This window comes from Trichosurus vulpecula, chromosome 2 (genome assembly GCF_011100635.1).
Source record: "Trichosurus vulpecula isolate mTriVul1 chromosome 2, mTriVul1.pri, whole genome shotgun sequence".
Lineage (NCBI taxonomy): Eukaryota > Metazoa > Chordata > Mammalia > Diprotodontia > Phalangeridae > Trichosurus > Trichosurus vulpecula.
In genome coordinates this window covers 165,668,300-165,692,712 of record NC_050574.1, presented here as the reverse complement: position 1 = coordinate 165,692,712, position 24,413 = coordinate 165,668,300, and the positions used below count along the sequence as shown (strand labels likewise).

The 24,413-nt window shown below is 38.3% G+C and overlaps 1 protein-coding gene across 3 annotated transcripts in view; it reads right to left on the bottom strand.

The window, feature by feature from the left end:
• FAM118B (family with sequence similarity 118 member B) overlaps nucleotides 1-24,413 on the bottom strand; it is a 60,377-nt gene that overhangs the window by 12,041 nt on the left and 23,923 nt on the right. For all 3 annotated transcript variants that reach the window (XM_036742480.1, XM_036742482.1, XM_036742481.1), the window contains 3 exons: nucleotides 14,788-15,015; nucleotides 10,268-10,396; nucleotides 1,116-1,401 (listed from right to left, as the gene is read on the bottom strand). In XM_036742480.1, the coding sequence (XP_036598375.1) occupies nucleotides 1,116-1,401; nucleotides 10,268-10,396; nucleotides 14,788-15,015 (643 nt within the window). The remainder of the gene's footprint in view (nucleotides 1-1,115; nucleotides 1,402-10,267; nucleotides 10,397-14,787; nucleotides 15,016-24,413) is intronic.

Below are 24,413 nucleotides of genomic sequence, written 5' to 3'. Positions count from 1 at the left end.
AATTTCGTCTTCTAAAGTTAAAGAAATTTGAGCCCCAGAATAAAGAAGTGACTTGCCTATTCTCACAGGTGTAGCTAGTAACAGAGTCAACACTAAGAACTCAGGTCTCCTGATTCCCAGTCCAGAGCTCATTCCACTATGACAGCCTGTCTCACTGAATCTGGTTCTTCAAGGTGTCTGTAAGATTGTTTTGTACATGTCTTATAGGTAAAGAAGAGAGGGAAACAAGCATTTTAAAGCACCTACTATGTGCAGGGCACTGTACTAAACAATTACAAATATTATCTCATTTGATCCTCACAACAACTCTGAGAGGCAGGTGCTATTATCAATCCCACTTTACAGATGAGGAAGCTGAGGCAGATGGAATTTAAGTGACTTGTCCAGAGTCACACAGCTAGTTATTGTCTGAGGCTAGATTTGAACTCACTCTATCCACTAAACCAATGAGCTTTCAAGTCAGTTATGGAAGCACTTCTTGAAAAGTATTGTGCTTTATCACTTTATACCAAAGTACAGTTGTGGATAACAAAATTCATGGATCATCTTTCATCAGTATAGTATATTATATAGTATATTACCTGTACTTTAATTAAGTCTGAATTGCAAAAAATCTAGATTTTCATAAGAAACCATGAGGTGATTAAGTCATAAAAATCCTTACTACTAAAAGTTCTTGCCAATTACACTAGTGCATCTTAAATGATTTAATTTACAAGCACTGAATTTATACACAACTTTTTAGAGGCATGTTTACTGTGTAAATCAAGATCCTTTTGCATTTCTCAAACCTTTCAAATGAGTTGGATCTCTATGCAATACTTTTTCCCTAACTCAATATCAAAGTATTCCAAAGTTCCTATTATTTTCTATTATCTACACCTTGGATTAAAAATGTCCCATGACAACAAAAATCACACATATCAGCAATTATTGATTCTTCTAAAATAATAATGTATCCTAAATGGAATTTTAATCTCATTTTGAGGGCAGCTCCAATCTAACCTGGAAGCTGGGCTAGGCTACCACACAATCTCTGCAATAATCCTGATTTAAAAGCTGTGGGATCCTATCCAGTTACATTGTCTGTGTCTTCAATCTCAAATGCTTCTTACCTGTTCTGCCCCGGGTTGAGATCTCATAGGTCAGACGTTTGAAATATTCAGGAAGATCAGCATATTCATTTCCATAGGATATCACTTTGATCCCTTTGTCCAGCATGTTTTCCCGGAGCTTCTTGAATTCATCTACATCTCCCCTCCGAACCAGCATGAAATGTTCTAGGTCAGATTTGTGCTTGACAGCCTCCAGGAACAGGGCCTGGAAGGTGGTGTCATCTACAGTCCAGCCACAACCCAAGAAAAGGAATGATTTGGTTTCATAGAGTTTCTGAATCTCTCTCTAGAAGGAAGACAGATATCAGTGAGTGTCTGATGACAGCTGGGAAAACACATCTCATGCTAAAAACAATCTGTGACGCATGTGTTCAGACTGATCAGAAAACTTACATAGTTTATTAAATAAGACCAGGCATAAAACCTCACAAAGCTAAGAGGATTGGTTTTCCGTGAAAGATCTTTACCTCCTGGTTATTCAGAGCAAAGTTTTTTGTTTTTTTGTTTTTGTTTTGCTAGTATAAGGTTTTCTCTTTAACTGACCTTCCCCATAGACTCTCTTACCAGGGTTTGTCTAGCATGTGTCATTGCATAGATCTTTTATTTTATATTCTAAGGCTGTGTACACAGAAGTCTTCAGGTAATAAATGCATAAAAAAAGATAAGAAGCTAGTTGTTTTGGGAACTGAACAACTGGTTAAGAAGATAATGTCTGAAAATAGGATAAGGATTTCTCAAATGCTGTACTCCTGGCTAGGGTCAGAATACACCTAACAAGTGCTGGTAAGAATGTATTTGCCATGATTCTAGCAAATCTAATCAAAATGGCTATAAACTGAAATGGAAAAGAGAAGAAGAAAAGGGGTTACTTATATACAGCAAGCTGGACCATAGAAAGTAACTATAATGTAAGAAGATAAACAGCAGTAAATATAACCAAAAATTTACAGAAGAAAAATTTCTAAGAAAGGAGCCAGTAATATAACTTCTGGTGAGAGAAGTACTATATAGAAATACATAAAATAGGGGTAAAGAGCTAATCCAAGATGAAAAAATTTGACCTAATAAGCCCTAGATTTGGTAGAATAACAATCAGGTCTAAATTGTAGCTTTGGAAGGGTATATCTGATTCAAAATGAACAGAATAGGTAAAAGGGAGTGGAACTGAGTAGCACTGTAAATTTGGAAAATTTTCTCATGTGAGGAAAATTCAGGAATCATAAGGAAGGGAACATGGTCGAGAGCATTTAGGTGAAGATCAGTGGGATCAGACCATACAATAAACTACCTGGATGTAAAGAGGACATAGATAAGAAGTTTAGGAAAGAGATCACTATTATGAAATCATGCTAGAGTAGTGAAGAAGCACTTCATTTATTTAGATGCCTGCTGAAGCCCTTTTTCTGCTCAAAACAGCTAATAATCTCTTGATTTGCCTTAAAAATTTCAGGCTTTAAATACATGATTCAGAAGGAGTAAATTCTATTTTGTATATGGACCTTACCTACAATAAAGGGCTAATCTGGTTGTTGGTATGAATATGACAGAGGGGAACCTTGGTAGGAAGTGACTGCTTGCCCAGGTTTTGTGACAGAAGAGAAGTAAAGTGGACATAGTCTGACATGTACCCTGGATTTCAGGAGAACAGATTCCAAGGTTTCAGAGACAAGATAGGTTCATGGACTAAAATTCTATGGGGGAAGTCGGCTCAGAAAAGAAATTTTGAAGACAAAAAGAAACGAATTTAATGAGAAAGAAAGAGGAAGTTGTGTAAAGAGACTAATGTAGATGTCCTAGGGACTTATTAACCATTTTATATTTTTAAAAGATACATATAAAAGATGAAATCAAAGGCAGTTAATGGAGGACAAATGGAAAAGTACGGCATGGTCCTGACAGGACAGTTTCAGGAATGCTAAAGTGCAGGAGGAGCTGATACTAGTAAGGAATAAGAACAATAAACAAGAATTTTTTTTTGTTTTTGAAAGCTATGTGGGAGGACATAATTTGAGTACATTGGATGATACTGAACCATAAAAAAGGGGCAGCTACTGAACTCTTATTTTGAATCTGTTTTCTCTGCCAAGGAGAATGAATGATCTTTGGTCAGGAAAGGACAGAATAAAAATGGTCAGCAGGGAGCTAGTATTGAAATTGAGTTGGGGGATAGCAAGAGAGCATTACTTATTCTTGATGAGTTCAAGTCTCTAGACCAAATGAACTGCATCTCAGGGTACTAAAAGAACAGGCAGATGTTACCACTACGCGAATATCAGTGAGTTTTTAAAATAACTATACTGTACCTTGAGATATGCAAAGTGCTTCACAGATGTTATCTCATTTGATACTGGTTGAGGGATTCAATGACTTACCTACAGTCACACAGCTGGAAAACATCTGACTCCATGTGTAGCAAACATTAGGCTATGCAGCCTTTGTGAGTGATCTCTGATAGATGGCAGAGACCAGGTGAGGTACAGCAGGGGCACTGCAGAGGGCAAATGTCCCCATTTCCAAAAGAGGGAAGAGAACAGAGTGTGCAAACTACAAGTCAATGGATTTGACAAAGTTTCTAGCAGAATTATAAAACATAATTAAGAGATAGTAAATAAAGGGATGGTAACAAAAGAAGCAGTGCTCACAAAGAACCAGTATGAGTTTTTCAAGAACAAGCTATGTCAGTCTAACCTCATTTCCTTTTTAAAATAATGTTAGATTGGTAGATCAAGAGGATATTGTATACTTTAGCTAGATTTTAGCAAAGCATTGACAAGGTTTCTCATGCCTTTTTCATGGACAAGATGGAGAGATTTGGGCTGGACAACTGTACAGTTCATCAGACTCAGAACTCCCTGGCTGGTTACGAAAATAGTCATTAATAGGTTCAAAGTCAATGAATAAAGTCTCGAGTGGAGTGCTCTAGGGAGCTGTGCTTAGGTTGTTCTATTTAACATTCTTATCAGTAACTTCAGCAAAGGCATAAATGGCATGTTTTGTCAAATTTGCAAATGACACAAAGATGGGAGAGATGACAGAGACAAGATCCAAAGAATATATGGACATGCTTGGCCAAATCTAGTAAAATTAAACTTAATAATGTGTTTCAACAATCCGGCTAGCAGCTGCTGTGGGGGTGTAAAACCAACAACAACCACCTCACAGAATGCTGCAAGCTCAGATTCTTTTGATCTGCTTTACTAAGCAAAGCAACGTTAAGGGGTTAACAATCTTACTTTAACCCAGCATACAAATATCATTCGCTTAGTTCAGGGGGAAAAGCCAGCACCCTGAACTTCAAAGCAAATACAATCAAATTACAAACAGACCAAATATAATTCATAGTTACCAAGAAAACCATCAACATCTGAGTTCAACCAGAAGGCCCTTAGAGCGGCTGCCCAGAGTCCCACGCCTCCAGGAGTGAGAGCCTTAAGCAAATAACTCTCTTCTCTCTTTTTATACAGCTTCAGACGTCATCAAACATTATCTGAGTGACCAGAACTTAGGCTCTTACTATTGGCTCTGGAGTTAGCACCTCCCTTCATTGGCTCCACCTTAGTTACCAATTCACACTCACATAGGCTTAGCACCTAGTAAGACTCAATCAAAGACACTGAATTAATCAAGGGAAACAAAGGCCAAACTCTTCAAGTGCACTTGGTTGAATTAAGTGCTAAGAGCCCATTTTGATTGCCAATATATAATGACAAAGGTAAAGGCTTGCATTTGGGTTAAACTAAACCAAATCTTTAAATATAAGATGGGGAAGTTATAGGCAGCAGTTAGTATATTTAAAAAAAAAAAGATCTGAGGAGTATCAGTGGCTCACAAGTTCAATGAAATCAACAATGTGATGTGGCAACTCAAAAAGCTACTGTGACCTGAGCTACATGAATGGTATGGTATCCTGGCCTAGAGAGTTATAAGCCCTGTTTTCTTCTGCCTTAGTTAGATTACATCTCATGTCTTGTGTTCAGTTTTGAGTGTTATATTTTAAGAAGAACATTGATGAACTGGAAAAGTGTCCAGAGAAGGGAAACCAGGATGATAAGGAAATCAAGACGATGCAATATGAAGATCAGCTGAGGGGACTGGGGATATTTAGTCTAGAGAAGAGAAGTCATGGGGAGATATAATAAGCTGTTTTCAAATATCTGAAGGGCTATTATATAGAGGAAGGATTAGACTCCAGGCAGAACTAAAGGAACAACGTGTGTGAAAGTTGTAAAGAGGCAAATGTAAGCTTGCCATCAGGAATAATTTCCTAAGGCTGAGGAAGCAGAGGGTTTCTCCTTTCTAGAGGTCTTCAGGCAGCCTGGATGACCATTTACTAAGGATGTTGGAAGGGACCTCCTTCTTCCAGGCAAGGATGGATTGGAAAGCCTCTTTCCCATTTTGAGATTCTAAAATTTTGGGGTTACAGGGATAAAAAGAAAGTACTACTTAATTCCAAGTGGTGTTTGACAAATACTGATCAGGCAGAGAAAACATGCAATAATCCATTCTCATTATCTGGAGCCTCTGGAGTGTTCATACACTTAGTTAATTTGGAATAGAAAGCAATGGCCATAGTACCAAGTACCAAATATTCCCAGCAGGTGGTGACCACATACATCACTCCCTTTCATGTACTTTTTGATCCAACCAAAAATGGCCTTTTTGCTATTCCTTACAGATAACACTTCATCTCTCACTTCCCTGTGCCTGGAATATACTCCCTCCTAACCCTCATCTCTGAGAATCCCTGGTTTACTTCAAAGCCCGACTCAAATACAACTTCCTATATAAGGCCTTTCTTGATCCTCCCAACCACTAGTGTCTCTACCTTAGAATTAACTCATATGTATTTTGTATAAATTTATATGGGTACAGATTGTCTCCCTTGAGAGAATATATGCTCTCTGGGGACAGGCGACGGCTTTGTTTGTATCTTTGTATCATAAGTGCCTAGTACAATGCCTGGCAAAGAACAGGAGCTTAATAAATGCTTGTTGATTGACTGACTAGATCTTTTCTTTTTTTTTTTTAAATCATTATTTGTTTAATATTTACTTTTCAGCATTAATTTTCACAAGAGTTTGAATTACAAATTTTCTCTCCATTTCTACCCTCCCCGCACTCCAAGATGGCATATATTCTGACTGCCCTGTTCCCCAGTCAACCCTCCCTTCTGTCACCCCACTTCCCCCCATCCCCTTTTCCCTTACTTTCTTGTAGGGCAAGATAGATTTTTATGCCCCATTGCCTGTGTATCTTATTTCCTAGTTGCATGCAAAATCTTTTTTTTTTTTGAACATCTGCTTTTAAAACCTTGAGTTCCATATTCTCTCCCCTCTCCCTCCCCACCCACCCTAGCTAAGAAGGCAAGCAATTCAACATAGGCCACATGTGTATCATTATGTAAAACCCTTCCACAATACTCATGTTGTGAAAGACTAACTATATTTTGCTCCTTCCTATCCTAGTCCCCTTTATCCAATTTTCTCCCTTGACCCTGTCCCTTTTCAAAAGTGTTTGCTTTTGATTACTTCTTCCCCCTATCTGCCCTCCCTTCCATTGTCCCCCCTTTTTTATCTCCTTCCTCCTTCTTTCCTGTGGGGTAAGATATCCAATTGAGTGTGTGTTATTCCCTCCTCAGGTCAAATCTGCTGAGAGCATTACCCCTCACCTGCCCCCTCTTCCCTCCCAACAGAACTGCTTTTTCTTGCCACTTTTATGGAGATAATTTACCCCATTCTATCTCTCCCTTTCTCCCTCTTTCAATATATTCCTCTCTCATCCCTTAATTTTGTTTTTTTTTTTAGATATCATGTCATCCCTTCATATTCAACTCACCCTGTGCCCTCTGTCTACACACACACACACACACACACACACCCACCCACCCCTATGTATATTCCCTTCAGCTACCCTAATACTGAGGTCTCATGAATTATACACATTGTCTTTCCACATAGGAATGTAAACAAAACAGTTCAACTTTAGTAAGTCCCTTATGATTTCTCTTTCTTGTTTACTTTTTCATGCTTCCCTTGATTCTTGTGTTTGAAAGTCAAATTTTCTATTCAGCTCTGGTCTTTTCACTGAGAAAGCTTGAAAGTCCTCTATTTTATTGAAAGTCTATATTTTGCCCAGGAGCACGATACTCAGTTTTGCTGGGTAGGTGATTCTTGGTTTTAATCCTAGCTCCATTGACCTCCGGAATATCATATTCCAAGCCCTTTGATCCCTTAATGTAGAAGCTGCTAGATCTTGTGTTATCCTGATTGTGTTTCCACAATACTCAAATTGTTTCTTTCTGGCTGCTTGCAATATTTTCTCCTTGATCTGGGAGCTCGGGAATTTGGCAACAATATTCCTAGGAGTTTTCTTTCTGGGATCTTTTTGAGGAGGCGATCTGTAGATTCTTTCAATTTCTATTTTACCCTCTGGCTCTAGAATATCAGGGCAATTCTCCTTGCTAATTTTTTGAAAGATGATATTTAGGTTCTTTTTTTTGATCATGGCTTTCAGGTGGTCCAATAATTTTTAAATTATCTCTCCTGGATCTATTTTCCAGGTCAGTGGTTTTTCCAATGAGATATTTCACATTGTCTTCCATTTTTTCATTCCTTTGGTTCTGTTTTATAATATCTTGATTTCTCATAAAGCTTCCACTTGCTCCAATCCTATTTTTAAGGTAGTATTTTCCTCAGTGGTCTTTTGGACCTCCTTTTCCACTTGGCTAATTCTGCCTTTCAAGGCATTCTTCTCCTCATTGGTTTTTTGAAGCTCTTTTGCCATTTGAGTTAGTCTATTTTTTAAGGTATTATTTTCTTCAGTATTTTTTGGGGTCTCCTTCAGCAAGTCATTGACTTGCTTTTCATGGTTTTCTCGCATTGTTCTCATTTCTCTTCCCAATTTTTCCTCTACTTCTCTAACCTGCTTTTCCAAATCCTTTTTGAGCTCTTCCATGGCCTGAGATCAGTTCATGTTTTTCTTGGAGCTTTTTGATGTAGGCTCTTTGACTCTGTTGACTTCTTGTGGCTGTATGTTTTGGTCTTCTTTGTCACCAAAAAAGATTCCAAAGTCTGAGTCTGAATCTGAGTCCATTTTCACTGCCTGGCCATGTTCCCAGCCAACTACTTGACCCTTGAGTTTTTCGTGGGGGTATGACTGCTTGTAGAGTAGAGAGTACTTTGTCCCAAGCTTGAGGGGCTGCACTGTTGTTTTCAGAGCTATTGCTACACAGCAAGCTCTGCCACACCAGCGCCCCTCCTCCCCCAAGAACCGCCAACCCAGACCTCGACTCAAGATCTTAAGCAGGCTCCCCCTCTGATCCTCCACTTAATTCTTCCCACCAGGTGGGCTTGGAGCCAGAAGCAAATGCAGCTGTAGTTCTGTTCCCAGAGCTGCACCACCTCTGCTGCCCCCAGGGTGGTGGCTGAACCTTGAACTTCTTTCACTCTGCCCCCGCAGCTTTTCCCACTAACCTTCTTTGTTGTCTGTGGTGTTTATGGGTTGAGAAGTCTGGTAACTGCCACAGCTCTCTGATTCAGGGTGCTAGGGCCTGTTCCGCCTGGCTCCCGGTGTGGTTGGTTCTGGTGCAGCCCACGCTGGGCTCTGCTCCCAGCTCTGGGTGATAGACCCTTCCCCGCAACCATCCAGGCTTTCCTGGGCTGGAGCCCTGCTTCCCTCTGTTATTTCGTGGGTTCTGCCGCTCTAGAATTTGTTCAGAGCCATTTTTTATAGGTTTTTGGAGGGACCTGGTGGGGAGCTCACGGAAGTCCCTGCTTTCTAGCTGCTATCTTGGCTCTGCCCTGACTAGATCTTTTCTATTGGTCCTAGAGAAGGTAAGTTTGAATACTAATAGTTTGGATAACAGCATCCATATCCATCTGCTTACAGAATATTTGTAGAATTCAAGGGGGAAACTTCAAGTAAGTATACCTGTCACACAGTCTTGTACTCTTTTTTCTTAAATAAATTTTTTTCTTATGAATTTATTAAACACATTTATATATACAAAAAAAGATAATACATAAGAAATGATGAACTTGTTAGATAGTTTATCTTTTAAAAAGTTGCATTCTACTTTAAATTTTCTTGATCACTTTTATCTTTTTTGACTAAGAAACTCCCCATTCATACTTCTGAATTCTGATCTAATAGTTAAAGAATTACAAATGATACTGCTACTAGGCTTACTTGCTCCTAACTGGCTAAAAGAAAATCTACTCTCTCTCCCACATCCATATGAGTTACTGAACATACCTCAGTCATATATACAAAGAGGAAATGAAATACAGAAAAGGGGGAGTGACTCTAAGGTATCATTCCCCACAAATTATGATGGAACATAACAGAATTAAAGACTGTGTCAAGGAAAAGTATACAAATATTTTCTACCTTTTGGGAAATTTGATTTTAAGAAAGCACCATAAAAAAGGTATTATAATTCTGTCTTTCTGATCCTGGGACAAGTCAATTAATTCCAGTCTCTGGGTTGGAGGAGATACAGTATTATTTCTTTTATATCTATTGTCAATGACTTGCTTTATTTAGAGAATAGAGCTGATCGTGAGTTCAGAAAATGGCTAATGGGGTCAAGGCTATAAGCCACATCCCAGAAAAGGTTAGTTTCAGGTATAGGGAAAACTCTATTCTATATCTAGAGACTGCACTGCCTAGTTCTAGTAAGTTATTTCTGAAATGTTGGGGGAAGCAGTCTTCTAATACTCTCTAAAAGGTGGCCCAGGTAAATAAGTGAGGATGACTCCATACAAACCCATCATTATTAACCAAAAAATTCCTCAAAGCACATGTTTCTACTGAAGATAATATTTAATAATGCATTTTGTATAGATAAATGGTATTATTTATACAACCAACAGATGGCAACCAAGTACAAAATATTCTACTTGGGTCTTAAATGTCTCCAAAATGAAGCTGAGAAAACCCCTCTAATTTGGTATCCCAAGAGAAGCTTTAAGTTTCCCAGGACAATGCTGACACCACCAGCTGTGAAGAAGAGAAGAGGAATGCTTGACCTTCCAACATTTTCCTACTGCCAGAGGAAATAACACTCCCTTTTCTAAAACCTGTGACTCATGTTCAGAGAAGTTTCTCAGAAAACAGTTCTCAACATGCCAAGCAGGACCCCAAGCACTCACCATGACTTCAGTATTACGCAGTACATTCTGATAGCCAGCTGGATGAAGTACAATTCCACTAGGATTGGTATAGACTCCATGGATGTGTAATACACTCAGCTTTCTCTTCTCCTGAGCCCATTCCATGACCTATACAACACAAATACAGCTCAGTAGGGATAGTAAAGGCCAGCATTTGTTCAGAGGCCATAACTGGGCAAGAGGTTGTTTTGTAAGGCTTGGCTTCCAGATATTTGCATCTTTCCAGTTTCTTGACCTCTAAAGGCAGTAATGTAGGACAAAAGTTTCTATTTTACATCTCCCTGTCTGGCTAAATATCAACAAATCTGGTATATTAGGAATAATAATGAATGTGGAGACAAGAGACCTAGGTTTAAATCTTGGTTTTGCCACTTACTAGGTGTATGACTGGTCAAGTCACTTTACCCCCTTGAGTCTCAGCTTACCAATCTATAAAATGATAAGGTTGGATAAGAATGATGGTGTCAAAACGAAACAGAAATGGGGATTTATAAGGATACGTATGGATCCCTGTGGGCCACATACTGATGCAGAAAACCACACATGCATATATGTGCATATATATGTATATGTATGTATACATATACATACACATACATACACACACATATATAAATGAACACATTGGAATCAGATAGGAACTACATTTTCATCTCGTTTGGGCTGTACTCTGGAGTGTTGTGGGCTACATGTGGCTTGCATGTTTGACATCTCTGGACTAGATAATCTTGAAGGTCACCTTACAGATCTAAAAAAAAAAATTATTATTTTAAGTCTAGCCCTAAGTACAAGTAAGTTTTTGAAGGTAACTCCAAATAAGTACTTTTCTACACCAATTTAAAAAATCCAACTCTGAACTTTTATAGTACTGTTCTCAGGAATATTGCAGATCTCAAACACAGGAACCATTTATATCTAAAATGCCTACTTAAGTTAAAAAAATAAATTGTATAAGTACAAGATAAAGGAAATGTGTACAGAAAGCAGTTAATGTGAAACAGACCTAGTGATTCTGGCCAACCCAAAACTCAAAATGAATTAGCACCATAATGTAATAGAGAAAAGAGCTACCTTGCTCTTATGATGTGGGTCAGGATGAAGGTAGTGATTACAGTTCCCCGGTCTGTCCTGATTGGACCATAAGAGGCATAGTGGCTCCAATTCTGGGTGCCACATCTTAGCAGGGACATAGAAAGATAGAACACGTCTAGAAGAGGGTTACCAGGGTGGCGGGGGTTTGCGGGGGGGGAAGTGGGTGGGTACACAAAACATCATATATCAGTTGAAAGAACTGTGCATGTTTAACCTGGACAAGAGACGGTTAAAGGAGACAAGATGACTCTTCAAATATTTGAGAGACTGTCATGTGGAAAAAGGATTAGACTTGTTACACATACCTGGGTCAAGAGGGCAGACCTAAGGATCAATATATGGAGTTTATAGGAAGTTAATTTCAGCTCAATATAAGAAAAAACTTTCGAACAATTAAAGTCATCCAAAAATGGAATTGGAGGACTGGTATTAAAGTAGTGGGATAGTGAGTTCCTTTTAAGTGGAGATACTTAGATGGAGATTGCATGATTTTTTATAAAGGCTACTGTAGATAGGCTTCATAATTGAGGCAGAAAAAAAAATTGCATTAAGACAATATTAAGGGTCAGTGATAGTGTAGAATACTAGAAAAAAAATTATATTTGGAGTCACAAAACCTTGATCCAAGTTCCAGTCCTGACATTTACTGTATAGTGATTTGGGGTAAGTCACTCAACCTTTGGGCCTAAGTTTCTTCATCTGTAAAATAAAGGAGTTGGACTAGATAATTTCCTAAATCCCTTCCCTCTCTAAGTCTTTGGTTCTATGGCTCCAGGGTTCTTTTCTGCCAGACCCTGCCTCCCCAACTCCAACCCCAACCCCATGAACTTTCTCCTTATGTCTGCCTCTTCAGAATCTTTATCTTTCTTCAAAGGTCATCAAAGATATGATTTCCCCCATGAAGTCTTCCCTAATCCTCACCATTGCCTCCTCCATTTTTATAGTTCTCCCTCCTTTTTCTCCTCAATTATTATTAAATTTATGTATACTCTGGAACCATTTTATTTTTGTCTTTGCAATCAGTGCCTTGAACATACAAGTAGACACTTGTATTATACCATAATATTCAGAGGTATCACATAAAATAGAAAATCTTTTTTAAGCATCAATTTGTCCTGCATTTGAGGATCTCTTGGTACCACCATCTCTCCAAAGTGACTTTTTCTTTTTTTTAAACTTATTTACTAAGCTGGTAAACTATAAGAATGATGTTACATCTATAGCTATAGCATATAATCAGCTGAAGCTACTGTCAATCTGTCTGTTTTGTTTTTAGCTGCCATAAAAGCCCCACAGTGATTATATCAATAGTCTGTTTGGGGGGGAAGGGAGGTAAACAATAGTGATGTCCCCCAAAAGAGGGCCACTGTAACATTTTTTTTTTCAAATGCAGAGAAGAGAAAAAGAGTTCAGAAAAAAGCAGAGACAAGCAGGGTAGTTTTGAAAATAACATGTAGAATTATATACTTTTTTTAAGGAAGTGGTATGAAATGGAGATTCAAGACTCATATGGAATCATTTTTTGTGTGCTGCAATGCGCATGGAAATTTTTTTTTAATTACATGAAACAGATAAAGGAAGAAGTGTAGAAAGAGAAGAGGGCTGAGCCCTAGGGAGCTGCTTACATTTGGCAGGTAGTGTGGTGAAAAACGAGTGAAGGAGATGAAGATGGTGTGATAAGAAGACAGTATCATGGAATCCAAGGGAAGAAAGAGCATAATGAAGAAGGGTTGGTCAAAAGTATGTAATGTTACAGAAGGTAAAAGAAGGGTGAGGACTTAGAAAAGGCCATTGGATTTGACAAGACATCACTGGACTCCTTAGGGAAGGTAGAGCCAGAAGAATGATGGGTATAAAAATTAAACCGCTGGAACTGAAAAGTGGGTGGTGAGGAAACAGAAAGAGAAAGCTAAGTTATTCTTTTCTTTAAGTTTAGCAGTGAAGGGAAGGAGATAAAAAATTATACCCTAAGGTACATGTAGCTGCGTCAAGGGAAGGGTGGTTTTTGGGGTTTGTTTTATTGTTTACTTATATTTGAAGGTACACTGAGAGTATCAAGATAAGAGAAAAAGAGAATGACTGATGGAGCAAGGTCATGGAAGAGACTTTGTAATTCCCTAATTTGGACATATTAGCATAATTGCTAAATTGGATTTGTATCCCCATCACTCAGGAAAATCTAGGGCACATAATAAGCATTTAAAAATGCTTACTGAGTGACTGAGGTTCCTTAGAAGAGCAAAATGAGGATGTAAAGTCACAGAATCATACAGTGGGATAAATGGGGTTTTAGGACCTCATCCAATCAGTTTTCTGAATTCACAGAAATGTTCAAGGTACAGTCTTATTTTCAAAACTTCAAAAGAACCATGGTTCCACACCCTCTCTTGGTTGTTAAATTCTAGTAGCTAATTTAAGTGTACTCCTGCCAGAAGGTAGAAGACTACATTTAGAAAGTTTTTTGTGTATTACCCAGAATATTATCATGAATTCTACCATATGATGTCTTATGAATTCTACTATGTGATATGTGAGTCATGTGATAAGTCAACTACTTGTTGGATATATTATAGAAAGCATTCCTGTCCAAGGATGTGTTGAGACTACTTGGACCTCAAGGCCCCTTCCAACTCTTAAGATTCTAAGATGTGACTCTTTTAGTTCTATCTTTCCACTTATGCATATTTATACAAATTTACATATTTACACATTTCTATCTAACCTACTGTTATTCAATTTCTTTAATATTTCTTGTCAGTATGAACATTCCCTCCTGACGGGGTAGGCAACCATTCAGTGGATTATCTTTGTGAGTTACTGTGATAGAAAAATTCAACACCCTTAGTGATGGTTGCTCCACTTCAAGACTTGGCTAGGTTGAAGCCCAACACATGGGGCCTGGTTGGACCAAAACACAAAGTCTTTTACTTTCGTATCAGAGCTTGTGCTCCACTGACATAGCCTTTGAAAAGCCAGGGTTTCATGTTGGTCACAATGAGGCATGCATCTCTGTGGAGGGTTAATTTAGTATAAATATTAAAAAATCTGTCTTGAGACAAAATGAGGCAATTTTCATATATTTCTTTGTACCCCGAGGTCCTGCCACAGTACCCTACACAGATAGGTATGTAATAAATATTTTTTGGAGTTAAATCTTTGGAGCTGATTCTGATTCAGTGTCATACTCACCTAGTATTTAAATAATGAATGAAAAAAATCCCACTACAATTCAAAAAGATTTATTGTAATACTCAATAATGTAGAATGAGGTGTCCAGATGCTATCTCTTCATCTCTGCAGAAGTACCAATGCTGGATACATTATTAAAGAAATAGGGGTATTTGTCAATGATCAAGAAATAATCCTTTGCCCTAGAGAGTAGTACTTTACTACTTTTTATTCTTTACCTTTTTCTCATCAGTAAGGTCAAGGGACTCAAGTTGTTTTCCTTGGTCTGCAGCATATAGTTCTAAGAGATTATCAAAGTTTGTGGTTAATACCAAGGCTCCATTCTCCATCAGGTGGAGGACTGACTGAAGCAATTGTTTTCCTGAATCTTCCATCTTTGACTCCAAGTCATCAAATACTTCATACAAACAGTCCTTGAAAAATGTAGAACGGACGTTGCTGGTACGCTATAGAAGGATTAAAAAAAAAAAAGAATAGGTAATAACAGATCAAGTCTATGTTGGCAAGTCACCTGTTACCATTGTAATATTTCTCTAAAAAAAACTTGTTATTTATGCATAAAGCTTTTTACTTAAAATTTCTAAATGACCCAAGAATTTCAGAGTTAGAAAGGTTTTGGGATAATATCTAGCCTAAGCTGTACTGAAAAAAGATTCACTTTATAATATAGCTGACAAATTCTTAGCCAGGCTTTGCTTGAAAGATCTACAGTGAACGAAAGCCTGCAGCTTCTAAAGGTAGCCCATTCCATTTCTTAATAGCTCCAACTGCTAGGAATTTTTTCCTAATATCAAGCTTAAATTTGCTTCTTTAGAACTTCCAAGCACTGCTCCTAATTCTGAACTCTGGAGCCAACTAGAACAAGCCTAATCGCTCTTGTGTGACAGTTCTTCAATATTTGAAGACAACTATCAGCTGTTGCCTAAGTCATCTCTTCTCAAGACTAAACACCTTAGTTCTTTTAATTGTTCCTCATATGACATGAAGTAGAGGTTCTTCATTATCCTAGTTGCCCTTCTGTGAAAGCTTTATAGCTTATTAACGTCTGTCCTAAAACGGGGTGCCCAGATTCCAGACTGCTATCTTGGCTGCCAGAATATACTGTTAACTCATAGTAAGCTTGTAGCTGGGGACCAGTGGACCCAGATCTTTTTGGACAAACTGCTATCTAGCCATATGTCCCCCATCTTGAACTGGTGAAGCTGATTTTTTGAACCCAGGTATAAAAATTTGCATTTAATCCTACTAGATTTCATCTTACTGGATTCGCTCCAATGTTTTAACCTGTCAAGATAATTTTTGAACTTAGATTTACTCATCCAGTGTATTATCTTTATCTACTTGGCATGATTTGAAAATTTGGTAAACATGACATCTATTTTTTAATCCAAATCATTGATAAAATATGTTAAACATAAGACCAAATGAACATTCCTAGAGCCTTTTATTGGAAACCTCTTTTCAAACTAAAATCGAAGTATTAATAGTTATTGTTTGGGCCTAGCCATTCAACCAAGTCTAAATCTACTTTATTGTACTTTTATCTAGCCTACATCTCTCCATCCTTTCTTCAGAAATAGCATGAGACATCAAAAATGTTTTTGTAGTAAACTGTATCTGTGGTATTCCCCTGATTTACCAGTTTGATAACCCTGCCTAAAAAAGAAAAAAAGTTTAGTCTGTTCTTAATGAAGCTGTGTTTGTTCTTTGTGATCATGACTTCCTTTTCTAGAGGGTCATTAATGATCCCTTTAATACTTTGGCAGAGTTTTGAGACAGCTAGATGGTGCAGTGGATAGAGTGTCTGGCTTGGAATCAGGAAGACTCAGTTCAAATCTGACCTCAGACACTTACTAGTTGTGTGACCCTAGGCAATCACTTAACCCTGTTTGCCTCAGTTTCCTCATCTATAAAATGAGCTGGAGAAGCAAAGGGGCAAACCACTTCAGTATCTCTGCCAAGAAAATCCCAAATGGGGACATGAAGAGTTGAACTGAAAACAACTGAACAATAAAAAAGGATTTTGTTTGCAGGCTTCACTCTTCTCCTTTCTGAAAAACTGGCACACATTTGCCCTTTCCCTAATCTGCTATACCTTTTCCATCTGTCATCATCTTTCGGATATCACAAATGGTGGTTCAGTAATCATGTCTGCCATGGATTTTAGTACCGAAGGATGTAGTTCAGCTCGGCTTAGTACCTGAGTCATCAAGGGCAGCTAGATAGTCCTTCACTAGTTCTTTACTTATTACTGGGTCAAAACTCCCCATTAGTTATATTTGTTCTTACTTGTCCAGTCCAGAGATAATTCTCCTTGGCAGAGAAAATAAGCAAAATAAAATCTGAACAGTTCTGCCTTCTCCCAGGTCAGTTATTATCATCCTACCATAACAACAGCAGCCCTACTTCTTTGATCATCTTCTTATCCCCAATTAAAAATTCCTAAGCTTTTAATAATAGTAACAACAACAATAATAACCAAGGTTATACAGTTTTTGCAAAGTGCTTTACATATTATCTCATTTGATCCTTAAATAATTTGGTGATGTAGGTACTATTACTATCCCCATTTTGCAAATGAAGAAACTGAGACCTCAGCAATCACATCCAATAGGCCCTGGGACAGCTAGATAGTGCACAGATAAGAGTGCCAGGTCTGGAGTCAGGAAGATCTGGGTTCAAATGTGGCCTCAGACGCTTACTAGATGTGTGACCCAAGGCAAGTCATTTAACTTCTGTTTGCCTGTTTCCACATTTGAAAAATGGGAATAAAAGTACCTACCTTCCAGGACTGTTATGAGGATCAAATGAGTTAATATTTGTAAAAAGTGCTTAACACAATGTCTGATAAATAGTAGGTGCTTAATAAATGCTTGCTCTCTTCCCTCCATCCCCTAACTGTGGATATTCTCCAAGACTGTTTTGGGCCCTCTTCTCTTTTTTCTCTATACTATCTCTATTGTTGATCTCATCAAATTCTGTGGGTTCGATAATCATCTTTACACTGATGTTTCCTAGATCTACATACCAGTCCTACCTTCTCTCTTTTTCCCTAAACTCCAGGCACTCATCACCAACTCCATGAACTACTATAGCTAACCCACAGGCATCTCAACATTTCCAAAACAGAACTCACTGTCTTTCCCCCTCATATTCTTTTGGTAATAATGATAAGAATGGAAGCTAGCATTTATATAGTATTTTAAGGTTTGCAAAGTGCTTTACATGTTGTATCATTCGATTCTCACAACAACCTTGTGAGACAAGTAATATTACATGAGAAGTTAAGTGACTTGCTCGGGGCTACACAATTATAAAATGTCTGTGACAGGATTTGAATTTAGGTCTTCATGACTACCAGTCTGGTAAACTGCCTAGTTACTCTTTTGAACTTCCCTGGTGGGTAGGTGGGCCTACCACCTACCCTCCTAATCTGCCAGTTTTGAAAGCTCCTTGGCTCCTACTTTCACTCCACATAGCCAATCAGTTGCCAAATCTTGTTATCTCTCTCTTTACAATCTCTTGTGTGTGTTTCCTTCTCTCCACTTATGTGGCATCTGAATTCAGGCCCTCATCTCTCACCTGGACTGTGGCCATCTGATTGGTCTCCCTGTCTCAAATCTTTATCCACTCCAGACCACCCTTCACTCAGTTGCCAAAGTAGAGAGACCTAAAAAGTAGGTCTGACAATGTCACCCCCTGTTCTAGCTCCAACTCTACTAGCTCCCTATGACCTCTAAGATCAAATATGCAGTTGTCTGGCACTCTTCACAATCTGGCCTCTTCCTACTCCCTTTCCATACTCCACACATGATATAGGGAGACTCACTTACTTGGTTGTTCCTTGCCAAAGACATTTATTTCATACTCCTGGTCTTCATGCCTTTATACTGGCTACCTCCCATGTCTGTAATGATCTTTCTCTTCATCTCTGCCCCTCCACATCCCTGTCTTCTTTCAAGACTCAACTCAAATGCCACTTTCACAGAAAGGCTTCCCCTAGTCACTAAAACCAAAGTCATCACAGGCTCCCTACCTTCAGTATATACACATATGAATTTATATATTTCTTCCTCACTAGCTTATAAACTCCTTTAGGGCAGGGATTATTTTTGCCTTTCTGTGTGTCTCTAGTGCTAAGCACTGTGCCTAGTACATAGTAAATGCTGAATTAATGTCTCATTGACTGATTTCCAACTACCTAAAAACACATTCAGGTGTCTGAAATCCTTTTTTTTAAAAAAGCCTTCTCTTGACCTACTCCATCCCATTACTGTACAGTATCTTCCTTCTCCTTGAAAAAGTTGTTTACAACTGAAGTCAATGCCTCCTCACTACTTACTGTCCCCTCAATCCCTTAAGTTATGCTTCAATTCCCAATATTCAAATGAAACTGCTCTCTCAGAAGTTGCCAATGACTGCAAGTGCCAAATTTAGTAGTTTACCCCTTGTCCAGTCATTCTTATACTCCTGCACCTCTCTCAAGCAGCTGACACTGATATTCACTCCTCCCTTGACACCACATTCTCTTGGATATTCTATTTATGTTTCTTTTGCTGCTTTGTTATAATCTTTTCTAACTTTTATGTATTCTCTTCTGTCCTTGGTTTTTTTCTCCCTACTCTCTTGGCACATTTCTTCACCACTATTGCTTCAACCATTTTGTTGTTCATTTGTTTCAGTCGTGTTCGACTCTTCATGAACTCCATTTGGGATTTTCTTAGTAAAGATACTAGAGTGATTTGCCATTTCCTTCTCCAGCTCATTTTTTACAGATGAGGAAACCGAGGCAAACAGGGTTAAGTGACTTGCCCAAGGTCACACAGCTAATAAGTATCTGAGGCTGGATTTGAACTCAGGTCTTCCTGACTCCAGGCACTTTGTCCACTGTGCCACCTATACAGATGCTTCCCACAGCTACATCTCCAGCTCTTTCCAGAACCACAACTCCAAATGTTTAAAGGACATCTGTCTCAACAGCATCTCATGGAATCAGAATTGGAAGAAGCCTCAGAGACTAGGTAGTCCTTATCTGTACCTCAACAGGAGACCTACCTACAACACATTAGACAAGTGGCAATCTAGCCTTTGTTTGAAGACCTATAGCATGGAGGGGACTCACTATCTGTAGAGGCAAGTCATTCTACTTTTGGAGAGCCTTGTTATGAAGTTTTTTTCTTTACAGTAAATCAAAAACACCTTTGCAAATAGGCCCCCAAACTCACAATGTTCAAAACTAAATTTATTCCATTTCCCCAAAACCTGTTGGTCCTTTTTACTTTGTATCTTTGTCAATCACTCAGTCTCCCCAATTTGAAACACTGGCTTACCCCTTAGACAATTCCTTTTCCCTCATTTCTTAGATTCAATCAGTTACCAAGGGCTCTTTTTTGGTGTAGGAACTCCTGCAACCAGTGAGGAACTTCTACAAGTACAAACTAGCTCTTGCTTTGTAGTTTATAATCTCAGAGAGGTACCTGGGACACTGAGGTTAAATAACTTGCCCAGAGTCACAGAGCCAGTGTGTGTCAGAGGCAGGACATGAATCTAGTTCTTCCTGACTCAGCAACCACCTTGTCATACCAAGGCCTCTCTACCTTTCTGGTCTTCTTACACTTCATATCCTGTCATGTTCTCTTCAATCCAGTGACACTGGCCTTCTTGCCTTCTTAAACAAGAACACCCCCATCTTCCAATTTTGGGCATTTTCACTGCTATCCCCTAACCATGGAATGCTTTTCCTTCTCATCTTTGTGTCCTGGATTCTCTTCCTTCAAGACCCAACTAAAATCCCACTCTCTACAGGAAGTAAGGAAGGGAATATCCTTTCCCAATCCCTCTTAATTCTAGTGCCTCCGTTCTGATGATGATTTCTGACTTATTCTGTATATAGCCTGTCTGTACATAGTTATGTGAATGCTGTCTCCCCCATTAGACTGTACGGTCCTTGAGAGCAGGAAGACTCTGACCTTTCTTTGCAACCCCAGTGCTTAGTATACTACCTGGGACATAGTAGGTGCTGGATTCGGAGAGTGTTAAAATCAGAGGAGTAAGATTTGCCTAGCTCTACCACATACAACTTGTATGACTTTGGGCAAATTAGATAATCTTTATGGGCCTTGGTTTCCTCATATGTAAAAGACAGGGCTGGACTAGATGACATCGAAGGTCCTTTCAAGCTTTAAATACAAGATCCTATTTTATACAGATCTGGTCACTTCAATGCTCTGCTCCAAACCCTTCAATGAGTTCTCATAAAGTTTTAATCTCTCTCTTCGCCCTCCCCCAATCTAATACAACTTTAGCATTCAAGACCTTCCACAATCTGGTACCATTATAGTTCTTCAGTCTTCCAAGGTAGTGGGTTTCCTTTCCTTACACATCTTTAAGTAGAGGACAGATAATCAAATATTGGGTATGTAAGAATGGGGATTCCTTTCATTTATGGACTGGACTAGATAACTGCTCAGGTCCCTTCTAACTCTCAACTTCTATGATTCAATACTATTCCCTTCCATATAATCTAGACTCTGGCTAAAATCATACTTTTCACCATCTCCCAATATACTTCTTGCACTTTCCTACTTCCCTGTCTTTGCTTATTTTGGTAGGTTTTTTTTGTTTGTTTGTTTTTTGGAGGGAGGAAGGCAGGGCAATTGGGGTTACGTGACTTGCCCAAGGTCACACAGCCAGTAAGTGTGTCAAGTGTCTGAGACCGCATTTGAACTCAGGTCCTCCTGACTCCAGGGCCAGTGCTCTACTCACTGTGCCACCTAGCTGCCCCTGTCTTTGCTTATTTTGTTCCTGATGCCAGGGGTAGCTCCCTGATCCCTGTTCACTCTCCATCATAATTCCTACTTATCTTTTACAGACTAACTCAAATGCCACTTTTTTGCACCTCTGATCTTCTCAGTCAAAAGTTTTATCTTCCCTTACTTAGAATGCACAAAGCAGTTTTTATACTTGCATTAGGTTAATTAGAGCATGTAGACTTTAAGGTCTATGAAAACCATATCTTATCTAAATTTTTTATCTCCATGCTCAGCATAGCATATAGCACAATCTGCACCTGATAAGTGTCTGAACTGGATTTATTGCTATTTGACAGATATCTATTAAGCACTACATACAACATACTGTACTAGATAGAGGCTATGAGAAATATAATGATGAACATGAGAGTTCCTCCCTCGAAAAACTTACAATTCTGTAAACGTGCAACAGTATTTAAACTTATGCTTTAAGATAGGATCTTGAAACACTAAAGTGAAGCCAAAATTTATGTAAATTCTTGGTAAATAAAACATTTGGTCACCAGCCTATAGTTTAAATAATAATATCACTAATCCTTAGTTCTAAATATTTAAGGACTTCCCTAAGTCTTAAAATAATGTTTATTAAACTAGTAACTTTATCAAATCCATCTGGAATATGTGATGTGAAGGAAAGAAATGTTATTATTATGAACATTAATTTTTGAAAAGTTACTTTCATAACATAGCACTTTGCACCTGTCAGGTACTAATAGTCTATTTTCCCCCAATTCTAATTCTTTGGGTATGCATTTAATCACCCAATCACCGCCCCCCCCCCCCCCCCCCCCCCCCGCACTCAACTATAAGCCCCTTAAGGGCAGAAGTTGTGTCTTATTTTTCAGTCTCCCTCAGTGCCTTGCACAGTGATGTAGTACACTTTGGAGGAGCTTAATATTTGCTGAATGGAGAGGGTAAGGAAAATGGAAATGTTAGAATGTGTATGGGGGATGATGTCCTAAAACAAATAAGTCATTTGTACCTTCCATTCCAGTAGCATTCAACTTAACATGTCAGGGTCAAGAATTATTTCCTAATGGCCTCAAGTTTTCCTGCTTAAACTTCATGTCTCTGAACTAGGTAGATGGATGATCAATATTTAGCTTCTTTAGTCTTTCCTCAAAAAAAATTACCAGATCCCTTCTCCATATTTTCTTGATACTGTATTTCTCAGAAGTAGCTCAGTTGCCATGGTATCACCTCAGTAGATTCAAAGGGAAATTTTTATTTGCCTAATCACTTTTTTCTTGGATTTTCAAAATTAAAAAACAAAACACCATTATTCTTTATGAAAAGGATAAGTGATCTATAGATAAGCTATAGTAAAGAGATGAAATATTGTCAAAGGTCACATGTTCAGCTGGTGACAAGCAGCTATGAAATGAATTGGATTTTCTTATTTATTATCCCACTTTAACATCAGATCTTACCAGAGGGTCAAGGCTAAGTGAAGCTCTAGTTAATATATTCTTCCACTGCTGGTTATGTATACCAATTTTTAAACTCCTGTTCCTTGCATACAGCAACAAAATATAGATATTTTTGAGACCCAAAAGCTGTACACACAATAGCTAAGAGGAAACAATGTCTAATCAAAAGGAACAATCTCAACAGCAACAGACATAGCAGTATTTAGAATGGCTATCATCCAACTTTATCAGACAAGCATGTAAATAACTCTTAAAAACACACATAACACTTCCTTCTTGAGTTTTATAGTCACAGTGTATTTGGACTCATCACATACAGACACTACTTATTCATTTTATGCTATCTAGTTTTATTACCCTGCTAAAAGGTGATAGTACCCTGTGGCTAATCAGGTAAAGACACTAGGCTGTGGAATACCTGTTCTTGCTTCCAAGAGACAGAGGGTAAAGGCTAAAAACTAGAAACAAATGCTCTGATTCATCCATTCACAACTAATTACTATTTAGTCCAAATCTCCTTGAGTTGTGATTTCTGTGAGTATGAATATGTAAGGAAAGGAAAGTGGCCTTTTTTTTGTAAGTTGGAATGATTTCTTCAGAATCAAAAAATGTTTTTCCTCCCCTAAAGCTGGTGACACTGGAACCGATTTAATTTCCCACCAATGGCCTTTATATGAGGGGATTTAGGAATACAAACACAGATGTTTAAATGGTCAAAGAAACAGAAATACCAAACTCCCACGCAACTTTTTTTTTTTTTACATTTCCTCATTCATTTAGTATGTCACACTAAATCCAATTTTACATTTTCTTTAAACTTGTATTTTATCACCTATATTCTACTGGTTACTGTTCAAAAAAATCCCCCAACAAACAAAAAAACCTGTGATTTTTCTTAAAATTTTTTTTCTCTGTCTAGGCTAAAGATTTATATAAGCTTTATATAAAGGCAGTCTGCAAGTCCTTATTCACTCAGTGCAAGGGGATACTGGTTTTATTTGGATGTATTTTCTTAGAAAAGTGGATTGAATATACTGTTAGTGGCTTTAAGAAATAAGTTTCTCTCTTCACTCTGAAGCACAACAAACCCAATGAGCCCATCCAGTCATAGTTTAATGTTGCCAAAAGGGCACTTTAGTACGTTTCAGATTTTTACAGGAGGGAGAATCCACTATCTCCCCAAGCAACCTAATCCATCAGAGAGCTATCTGAAAGTAGAATGGACTGCCCTGAGAAATTGTGAGTTCTCCCTTAAATAGTGGGCCTTCAAGCAAAGGCTAGATGACCACTTCTCTAGGATATTATAGAAGGGATTTCTGTTCAGGAACAAATTGGACTGGATGGTTTTTGAGGTCTCTTCCAAGCCATATTCTTTAATACTATTGGGAGTGTCACAGCTAAGACAATATTGTGGATCTCAACCTAAAATATGCCTTCTCTGATCCATCCAGCTACATTTACCAAATTAATAGTATTCTGCTCTCGTAAAAGCTTTCACTCACCATACCCAACCAGTTGCCAAATCCAATCATTTGTAACACCTTTTCTATTGTCCCCTTCTCTTTTGTGATACTGTTACTACCACCGGGCAAGCCCTCATCA